The sequence below is a fragment of the Anabas testudineus genome, chromosome 18, assembly GCF_900324465.2.
Source record: "Anabas testudineus chromosome 18, fAnaTes1.2, whole genome shotgun sequence".
Taxonomy (NCBI): domain Eukaryota; kingdom Metazoa; phylum Chordata; class Actinopteri; order Anabantiformes; family Anabantidae; genus Anabas; species Anabas testudineus.
In genome coordinates this window covers 24470023-24481029 of record NC_046627.1, presented here as the reverse complement: position 1 = coordinate 24481029, position 11007 = coordinate 24470023, and the positions used below count along the sequence as shown (strand labels likewise).

General features: G+C 39.8%; 1 protein-coding gene across 1 annotated transcript; it reads left to right on the top strand.

Annotated features, from left to right (window-relative positions):
* Positions 1–1009: 1009 nt before the first annotated feature.
* LOC113157633 (FERM domain-containing protein 7) lies at positions 1010–10105 on the top strand. Its single transcript, XM_026353222.1, has 12 exons — positions 1010–1129; positions 5108–5212; positions 5321–5363; positions 5588–5666; positions 6056–6153; positions 6957–7071; positions 7389–7536; positions 7664–7759; positions 7854–8017; positions 8192–8260; positions 8426–8501; positions 8882–10105. The coding sequence occupies exons 1-12, from the start codon at positions 1010–1012 to the stop codon at positions 10103–10105; spliced, it is 2337 nt and encodes a 778-aa protein (XP_026209007.1).
* Positions 10106–11007: the final 902 nt, after the last annotated feature.

Here is an 11007-nt window from a genome sequence, read left to right as displayed (position 1 = left end):
GACACAGACACACACACACAGACACACACACACACACACACACACACACACACACACACGGTGGTAACACATATTGCAAGTATAGAATCCTGTCTGTCTTTATATTTATCTATTCATAAAAACATACAGTATGAGATGAAAGCAAACTACAAATCCCATTTGACTTTACTTACTGCAAATACACTGAACCGGATGACAATGTTTCTATGTACAACAAACCAACAATAATCTGTAAGTAAGTAAGTAAAGTGTACGAAAACGGTCTTATTGTCAGTATTGACCTATTAAATATTATGGATTTATTCATACAGAGGCACTGGGTATAGAAATGTATATTTAAGATGAAAGTTCATAGATCACAGAGCGGGAAAATTCACTTTTAAAGCAGCTCACAGAGACATTTGAGGTGCAAGAAAGAGAAGTAAATAAAAAAAAACATTACAGATTCATATGCAGATTAAAGGTCTAAATGCAAACACAGTTACCAAAATAGTTACCTCTATAACTCCTCCCAAGAAGAGGACTAGTCAACCACCTACGTTCAGGGTTTTACTACCGCATGTAACTAGTAACTACAGTAGTGGAGTACAACTAAATATAAGTAGCTGTACCAATAAACATAACGTAGAAACATTTAAGGACATGTACCTCAAAATCCTATTGGAGCAAAGTACTTGAGTAAACGTATGTATTACTTGTAGTAGAAGCAGTACTAGTATCAGTATGAGTGAGTAGAAACTGCGTCAACGTGCCATTACGCATCTGGAGAGCGCGCAGCAGCAGCAGCCACGGACCCCGGAGGAGCGCAGAGAGGGATGAAGAAGAGGATGATGAAGATGCTAATTCATATGTAGATGAAGATGTTGATGATGATGAAGATGATGTAGAGGCGCGCGTGAAGCGGTTTTCCCAGCGTGCTGCTATGCCTTCCGGGTTTATTTTACTTATTTGCAGGGTGCTGCATGTAACGAATGGTCTCTGTGGGTCCTGGCCCTCCTGAGAGAGACAGATGGGGGACCGTCACCGGCGCACCGGCAGTCTCACGACCAAGTCCCGGGTCTCCAAGGAGACAAAGCTCCGGCTGCGCGTGGTCTTCCTGGATGACAGCGAGCGCACGTTCGAGGTGGAGGTGAGCAACAGGACAAGTTTCATCACTTGACTAAAAAACACATCACTTAAATGTTAAAGACGAATGTTCAGTGTTGTATTTATATAAATTACCTGCACATCTGCATTTTTTATTATGAGCTGAGCTACAGTTTGATATGAAGTGAGACTGTGGGATCTGTTTGACTGATCAGTTGAGCAGTTTAGTCCTAAAACCTTGAAAAGGTTAAAAATAACCTGTAGTTGTGTTACAGAAGTGGCCACAGCTTGAATAAGCCTATGACTGACTCATAGTTGAAAGCTGGATTTCTGTCACCTACACATGGTTGATTACATCTATAAACAAAAGCAACTTATGTAGATTAGGATGCCTGATCGGTAGAGACATGGGGTCTCCACCGGGGAGTACTGTGTGTGTTGTTAAGGTAGCAAACTAAAACTAACCATCTGAAAGCTGTGTGGGTCATGTTCACAGCTCCGTACTGTACCGTATTACCTGAGAGGCACAGAAAACATATTGATGACTGAGTATGGTTGCTTTTGCTGAACGACTGCTCACAGTGTTTTTTTTTTTTTTCTTTTCTTACACTCTCCACATATTCAAACCAGCACTTGCACACTCACTCACATGTCTCTTTGGGGCTGCTGCTGCATTTGTTTTCTGGCCTCTCCCAACTTAACCCAGGGAACCCATAAATATAATTTTCCAGGGCCAGCTCAGTCGTGCCTTTCATCCAGCGTGTGCTGGGAAAAACTGCAGAGTGGAGTCATGTAAGAGCTGTAATTAGACAGTTAATCAATTTGTCAAGCCATGGAACATTAATTGGCTACTATTTTGATAAGGTAATCGGTTTAAGCTTCCTCAGGCAAGAGTGCCGACAATTAACAAGTCCAAATCACTCTAGTGCTCCTTGTTCTATGCGATATAATACTCAGTATCTTAGTGTTTCAGACAGCTGGTTAAGTTTGACTTTTTTAACATTTTAAAATCCAAATCCCGTGTTCATTAATCACTACTGAAATTAATCACCAGCTGAAGCCCTACACTGATTGAGTTAAAGTAACCTTACCTCAACAGACCTCAACATGTGTCACAAAAAAAGGAACACAGTGAGAATCATATTAGCTGCTCCTGTATCCATGGATAATAAGAGAAGAGGTGACGTGAACACAGAGAATTAAACTTGGATTCAAATCTCTTAATATAGATTGAAAGGAACAGATGAATGCTAAGCAAATCATGTATTTTTTATCTGAACAGCTGTTTGACGTGTGAGGAGCTGGAAGTGAAACATAAACACTCTGCTGTCTATGAACTGTCATGTGCTCTACTATCCAGGTCAGGAAAAGCAGAGTGACAGGCTGCGTTTCTCAACATGGTGACATTGCCTGCAAGGCAATAATGCATCTAAAAAGAGTCTCTCAGTGTATCTGTGTGTGTGTATGTGTGTGTGTGTGTGTGTGTGTGTGTGTGTGTGTGTGTGTGTGTGTGTGTGTGTGTGTGTGTGTGTGTGCAATATTAGCAAAGTAGCTCCATTTTCCACGCCCATGCTTTTTCTGTCTGTCTCCCTGCTGCCTCTGGGACATTAGTAGCATCTTAACAAGAGGAGGAGAGAGAAGAAAGAAGGAGAAAGAAGGAAGAAACAATAAGAAAGGAAGGAAAAGCATGAATTAGTACGTAGATGAGGGCAAAAACAAATAATGATAAATATAGTGGAGCTGGTAAACTGAGAGGATGTAATAAGTGTGTGAGTGAGAGACCAGACGAATCCACAGTACCAATGGTTGTCAAGCTGCTCCAGTTTGTCTGGAGCGGCTCCTCCGACCCTGATCTTCAAACCTTCAGGGTAAAATCCCAATTGATGATCCCACAAAGATGGATGAAAAGAGAGCAGAAGGACTGAATGAATGAATAACTAAGAATGTATGCTGTTCATTTTATAGAAATATACCGATACAGAATTTCATCATACACAGATGTGAAGTTATCTCATGTGCGTCTGACACAACAGAAAAGCTGCTATTTTATTAAGTTCAGCTGTCTACACAGACTTTACACTTCAAATCTACTGTATTTTCCTGTTTTTTACATTTGCAACTACAGTCACTGTGTGCTGGGCTCTGAACAGTGTGAAGCTGAAGCATCTTCAAAACACTAAAGTACATACAGATCTCAAGTCAACAACTATAAAACACTTCTCTGTGGTTTTTCATTAATATTTTAAACATCATTTGAAATGATTTTTATTCGGGGCAGTGATGAGCTTAAATCTTTGTAACTCCACACGCCGAGGTTTTTTTATTTTTCAAACTAGTCAGTTAAGCAACAGGTACAGTAGTATTCAGTGGTACGTTTTACAGTAGTGTCACTCCACTATAAAAGCAATAAACAAATCACTGGGCAGGTCAGTAGAGCCAGTAACTGTAGACTGGGATGCCTGCAGCGAGAGGGAGACAGAGAGGTGGAAACACAACAAGGGTGGAAACAAGGGACAAAGTTAATGACAAGAAATTAAGGCATATACTCTGGTAGGGCAGATGAGAGCAGAGTCACAGTAAAACTGGAGGTCAAAACTATGTTATCTAGAGTAACTATGTAGTTAGATAGCTTTTGTTAAACATTATATTTCAATAATATCTCCATAAGCAACATACCTGATCTATAGTTAATGTAATATCAAAGTGACACTGCAGCTGCTGAAGCTGCAGCATGGACACAGTGTTCACAGCATGTGAAACTAGAGGCCTTAGATGTTAGAATTGTATTTGCCATTCATTCATTTAAGAAATTAGTCATAGTTCCAGTATTACAGCATTAAAAACGACATTGTTTTTAAAAATCATTTTCAACTTCGGCTCAGTGAGTATAAGTTGCCTTCTGCTCAATCTTCCTCTGTTTCGCTCTATTGAAACTAACTACTCTGTTGTTCTGGGGGCGGCGATTTGTCCCCCACTAATCATGGGTTGGACCTGTGTTCTCTTTATAATCGGTTACAGCTGCTCTGTTCCTCCTCTTTCTCCTTCCCTCTCTCCCTCATGACAAGGTAATGAGGAACATTCAATGACCCCCGATGGGCCACTAAACACCAGACACATGTAAAACCTTGTGTCGCTGCAGTAAGGAAGCAATGCACAAACAGGATCTTAAAAAAAACCTTACAGGGCTGAAGCACTCCTATAATGCTTCCATCACACTGGGTCTTGATAGCCAATGCTTAACATAACAACAACAACAGAGACGATTGATACAGGCGCAGAGCTGATTACATCATCTGCAGAGGCCCAGGCAGCCAACAGGTCAGGGGGCACGTGGGTCGGTGTCTCTGTTTAAAGTGACTGTTCATATTTATTGAAAGACACTTGCAACCAACTACAAAGTGACTTAAAGTGACCATGAAGACACAGTTTCTTACGCCTGTGTCCAGTGGCCTGTCGCCTAATACAAAGGAGAAAGCAGTAGACAAAAAGGAACAATGAATTGCAATAAGAAAGTGTATCAGATAAAGAAAGTAAGAAAGAAAGACACTTGAAGGATGAGAAGACAGAAAAAAGAGATCAAAGGAAGGAACAGAATAGATATAGGATGGCAGAGCAGAATAAATAGAGTAAAGCAGTTCATCTAAGGAGAAGAATCACAGTGTTTTCACTAAAGACCATAATTACAATATGAGTCAGGGATAGAAATCTCCAACAGCTTCATTGTGATGTAACAGTTTCTCTTAACGCCTCACTGGCTAAATCACCATCTAATAAAATACAATATTAAAGTAATATATAGTATTTTCGAAACTTCCTAGCACAAGTGTGTCGTGTTTCTTATTCTCAAAAATAAAGCTCTTCTTAATCCAGAGTTCTAGTGGATAAAGTAACTGAGCTGTACGACATAGGTTTGGGTCCCCTGAGTATCCCTAAACTCTAGTTTCGAGAGTCTCAATTAAAAAACCTAATTATGCCTCTCACTTTCCCACCCCCACTTTAATTCTCATGCTCTGTCTCTCAGCAAAAGGTTTTAGGCGGCGACTTCTTCAACAAAGTGTGTGGCCATCTGAAACTGCTGGAGAAAGAGTATTTTGGGCTGGAGTTTAGACACCATGGCGGCAACTATGTACGTAACACAAAACCACACTGACACAAATATATTTCTTTTTCATTCATCCAACATATAAATACATTTTTTGTTTGTTTGTTTCCATGTAACGTGCCTTTGTTGCAGGTATGGTTGGAGCTGCTGAAGCCGCTGGCCAAGCAGATCAAATGTAAGTCAACTTATATTCGCTATTGCACCATCGACTTCATCATTGTAGCTAAGTAGTTTGCCCACCAGTTATGGTGGACTTGCCATGCAGTGCATCATCAAACTATAAAAACTTCATATTTTGAACATGTATGGGTATTTTTTTTGTTTGTTTTGAGAATCAACTGAGCGCTCAGTCACGTCACCTCTTCTTCTCTCTGTACACCTGTAATCCCTCTCTGTCAGACACCAACGATCTGTTCTTCAGGTTTATAGTTAAATTCTTCCCACCAGACCCAGGTCAACTTAAGAGAGGCCTCACCAGGTAGCAATATTAGCATGTCTATTTTTTTTTCTATTTGATTTGATTTTATTGTTATACAGTGATATTATAGTGTATATTGTAGTCGTTGTCATATCCATCAAACACTTTTGCAGTGTTGTAATTACCATGACGTCATATTGTATTGGACTTACTGTATATTATTTATGTTTAAATATTAATATGCGTCCTACTCTGACACAGTAACAGTAATTTTAATATATATATATATATATATATATATATATATATATATATATATATATATATATATATATATATATATATATATATATATATATATATTAAACTAAATTACAAAACTTGATTGCTATTTTCTAACACTCATCTTCTAAGACATAAAACTTAAGCAGGTGTGTGTGTGTGTGTAGATATCTTTTTGCCTTACAGATAAAACAGGACTTGTCTAATGGCAGTCTGACCTGTAATGACAACAGTGCCGCCCTGCTGGTCTCTCACATACTGCAGTGTAAGCATTAAACTATGAAAAACCTACCCTCTCACTGCCACCTTGTTTATTAACCAACTTCTCTAGGCTACAGTAACTGTGCTTATAATAAAATATATGTTATGATAATTAAGTTTTGTTTTTAGGAACTAAAGTTTCTAAACAACATGAGAAATATCTTGACATACTATATAATGGATGACTTCACCTGGAGGACTGTGAATGATCACTGATATATAATGGATGGTGTGATCTGGGGAAAAAACTTTTTTTGGTGGCAGCAAAGAGTAGTGTTCATAGTTGAGTTAAATCACAGTAATTTATTTACATATTTGAGAAAAGAAAAAGAATATAAACTGTAAGTCACAGTTTATATTGTAGTCAGACTATATCAACTAGTCAGTATCACTGTCTGATTTGTTCTATACTTGCAAAGAAGCAGAGTAGCAAAGTTTATATGTACCATTGACAGAGTTAATATACATATATATGATTAACTTGAACCATGCTGGTAAGTGTAAAAACTTACATTGAGAGATGCGATAGATGTCATGGAAACAATGATAACACTTGAAATTCACAGATATACATAAGTGAAGTGTATATTGAGAAGCTGACTACGTATTGTTTTTGACCATGCTCTTGTCTTGAAAATGTTTCCATGTAGTCTACATTCATCAGTGAATTGGAACAGACAGCTAATATTGTGGTGGTGAATTGCCTCTTTGCACATGCATAGAACACATCGGTAAAAGTATAATTAGGTGTAAAAATCAATTTGCCAAGCGTGTGTGTGTGTGGGTGTGTGTGTGTGTGTGTTACAGCAGAGCTAGGGGACTATGATGAGGAGCTGGACTGTCAGCATTTAGAGATGAAGCAGTATGTCCCCAACCAGGAATATTTGGACCACAAGATCATCAAGCTCCACAAGAAACACAGGTACACATGGAGAGACAAACTGGGCAGGATGATCTCTGTTGGTTCCTGAATGTTTTCAGCATATATTCACTTTCACTCACAGCATAACCACACAACAGCTGCATACACGTGTGAAAGCCTAAAAGAAATTACACTTCGTCTGCAGTAAACATTCATATTCACATAGATACAAGTTTCACAGAATCCACAAAAACCCATTACCTGAAAATGTTCTTTCTATCCACCCATGGGCAGTGAAAGTATTTCTTCATCCAGATTGGCAGAATGGGTGTAAAGTCATATTGTTCAATATGCAGTAAACCAGCATTTTTCTGTAGAGGTACATCTCCAGCACACTCGGACATCCAACTGCTGGAGGTGGCGAGGAAGTTGGACATGTACGGCATCAGGCCTCACCCAGCCCACGATGGAGAGGGAATGAGGATCAACCTGGCTGTCACACACTCTGGAGTACTGGTCTTTCAGGTATGTAGCTAATGGACATATCACAATATTAGAATTAGGCAGTAGTCACGCACACTTTGGTCAAATGAAATAACAAATCTCCGATAGTTTGTAGGTTGATAAATTAATTTCCTATTTTTGTTTACAGGGGAACACCAAAATCAACACATTTAGCTGGGCGAAAATCCGGAAATTGAGCTTCAAACGTAAACATTTCCTCATTAAACTACACGACCAAGTTGGGGTGAGGATCAGACTGACTAGTGATTGACCAGTGAGTGACAAATGTTCAAACTGTGTGCATATTGATCTAAAGTTGTTGTGTGATGATTATCCAGCCGTCATGTAAGGACACCCTGGAGTTCTCCATGGCTAGTCGTGATGTCTGTAAGTCGTTCTGGAAGATGTGTGTAGAGTACCATGCTTTCTTCAGACTGGCTGAGGAACCAAAGGCAATACGCAAAACACTGCTGTCCTGTAAGGGCTCCAGCTTTAGATACAGGTAAAACACATACACAAGAACACACTCTGCTGCTGCCATGATATTTGAGTCTGTATTTTTTCCACTACAACATTCATAACCCTGTGCTTATGATCTCAGTTAATGATGTGACTTAGGGAAAAACTGAAACTGAAAATTACTATTTCATGGTCAATGGTTCAATGTGTGTGGCAGTGGACGGACACAGAAACAGCTTTTGGAGTGTATGGGATCAGGGGAGAAGAAGCCTTCTCACTTTGAGAGGTAAGACAAACCCATTTTTCAAGCCCCACATATTCAACTTGTGGATCAAAGATTGTTTGTAGATCAAGGTGGTCTTTTATAAAATATAAAGTATTAAAAGGTCAATTATTTTTTGGTCTTTTGTTAATCACAGTATATATCTCATCTTTTCTTTTTTTTCACCAGGACTTACTGTCAGTCAGACTTTGATCCCAGACAGTGCAGATCATCCCCTGATCTCCTCACAGATGTCTCCAAACAAGTAATAATAATATTCTCAGAGTTGCAAAGCAATTATGCATGCACTATAATATAAAGTATAGTACAAAGAGTCATATTTATTAGTCATATTTCAAGCAAAAATGCTGAATACCTTATGGTGCTTATCGCATGTGGATTTGCTAATGTCCTTGGTCTATAATTTAGTAAAATAAATAAAATTTCTCACAAGGGCAAGAATGTGTCCTTGGACTCTAGAACACAGTGATGAGCATTTTTCACAGATATTGTATTGACAAAGTCATTTATCAATGATTCAAAGAAATAATCAGCAGATTAATCATGATTGAAATATACTTCTTGTTGCTGCCCTAAAAAGAAGTATAGACAATACTAATATTTGTTTGTATCATACCTTTTTAGCTGTACCAACATTCTCATCTGCTCGCTCATTCGGGTCGTGCCCTGGCGGTCCACAGTCAGGATGAGTTGGACCCACATCATCGAGGTGTAGACGACATTGAAATTGAGCGGGGAGGAGCCAAACGGAGCCAGTCATCTGTTGAGGTCACCCAGAGGTACCACCCTCTATCTCAAACCTCTTCCCACTCTCCTCCCCGCCACCAATCAACTCCATCACCAAAGATGAGATCAGCTTCAACATCTGTGATGGAGGACATGAGGGGCATGCGCATTGGGGCGCACCGTCAAGCCCAAAGGCTAGCTGGTGTTTATGGCAATCGGTCACGACGTCGGCCCAATCCACAGCCACACCCAGATAATGCTCAGCAATTGATTCTTCTCTACCCAAACAGTCCCGCCTACCAGTATCACCCTGTCCTCCCAACATTTCCATTAGCGGGTTCCTCGCCACTTAACAGACACCCCTACTTGACAGACTATGTTGCTGTTTCCTCGCTGGAGCGCATCCCACCTGCAAGGAGGCGAGATTATGTGACAGTGGATGGTCTATCACAGCCATCCTTCTATCCATTAAGTCATGATTCACCGTCTCATTCACCAATCAGGAGAAACTTCCGCCCCTCTGGATCAGGTGGGCTGGGATTGGCCAGGGTTTATCAGCCAGGAAGCAATGGAGCACGGTTCTTTGGTGTTGGACGGACAGAAGCAGGGCATTACAGTGATGATTCCAACTTCCTCCCAGGGCTACCTCGTCGTGTTGCCAGCCAACCAGATGTCAAGTTCCACCTCTCAAGGACTTCAAACCCTGCCTTTAATCCCGCTTCTGAGTTTCGGCCCCTTGGTTACTACCCCCACCTGACACGCCCGTCCAGACCCACCTACCTCCCTTTAAATTCCTCCCCTCTGCCTGAGCGTCCCACTTCACTTTGCATGATCGGAGGTGCCACGGGAAGCTACAGTGACTCAGACCCGGAGGTTTTTTACCCGTATTACTGCCCACCACCTCCAGTGGGGAAGGTGGTACGGTCTACCGGACTTGCCAGAATGAGATTTTCTTCTGGGAGCCTCCAGCTTGACGAGGAGGACGAGGGAGAGGAGGAAGAGGATGAAGATGCAAAGGAGAAAACAAAAAAGGAGTATAAGGGTAAAGAGGAGAAGAAAGAACAAACAGACCAAGGAGATAAAGCAAAAGAGCCTGCAAAGATTACAGAGGTCACATTGTAGATATAGATATTTTACAAATTGAAATTGTTTAAATGTCTGTAACATGATCACATTAAAAACTGGAAGGGTGCTTAAAAAAACACACACACCCACTACAGACCTATATAAATGTGATGGTTTTGTATGTATGAGAAGTGTATTGTTTTTGTTAGGTCAAGTGGCACATGAAATGTAATGTATTTGCCTTGTTTTAGCAAAAATCTCAAGTTCTGAAAACTCACATGGGCTGCAGTTTAGCATATCATGGGTACAACCTTACACATAAAAAAAAAAAATATATATATATATATATATCAACGTAGCACTCCTAGCTGAAGCGTAGACGTTAAACAAGCCATACATGCCTCATCAGTATCTATAAGGGTTATTGTTCTTACCCCACAAACACAATTTTTACTAACATTCAAAGAAAAGCAGCATGATTTAAAACACTTGGTAGCAACTGGATGTTACCCAACCTCCAGTTTTCCTCAGGTTGAAATGTCTGAATTTAAAGCATCATACACTTCTGTGTAAGAAAGGTTTGAGGAATGTGCGTTTTGTAGCTTCTGCTATTGGTTCAATCTGTTATACCTGCCCACCAACTATTACTACTATTACTTCTGTGAGCTATCATAACAAGCAAATGGCCAAAGTTATAAAAAATACAAAAAATTGTACTAAATAGTTTATCTTAAATAGTAAGCACAGTTTGTCCAGTTAGTGGAAATGAGGAAAATAGTTAAAAGATTATTTTGTGATTCTCTCAGTAATGCATTGGTGGAGTTTCTTTCTGGGTGATCTAGTTGGGTAATGTATGAATTGTTCTTGTGAACTCTGTCAAAATGTGAACTGAAAGACCATTTGTGAATAAATCATAATAAAAATGAAGGAAAAAAGTAAATCTAAACAATAGAATCAAG

Bases quoted from the DNA above. Each gene is read 5' to 3' on its own strand.
- LOC113157633 (XM_026353222.1), top strand. From the start codon at position 1,010: ATGGGGGACCGTCACCGGCGCACCGGCAGTCTCACGACCAAGTCCCGG. The intron at 5,667-6,055 runs GTAGCAATATTA...GTGTGTGTGTAG, and splicing joins CTTAAGAGAGGCCTCACCAG to ATATCTTTTTGCCTTACAGA. The intron at 8,502-8,881 runs GTAATAATAATA...ATACCTTTTTAG, and splicing joins TCACAGATGTCTCCAAACAA to CTGTACCAACATTCTCATCT.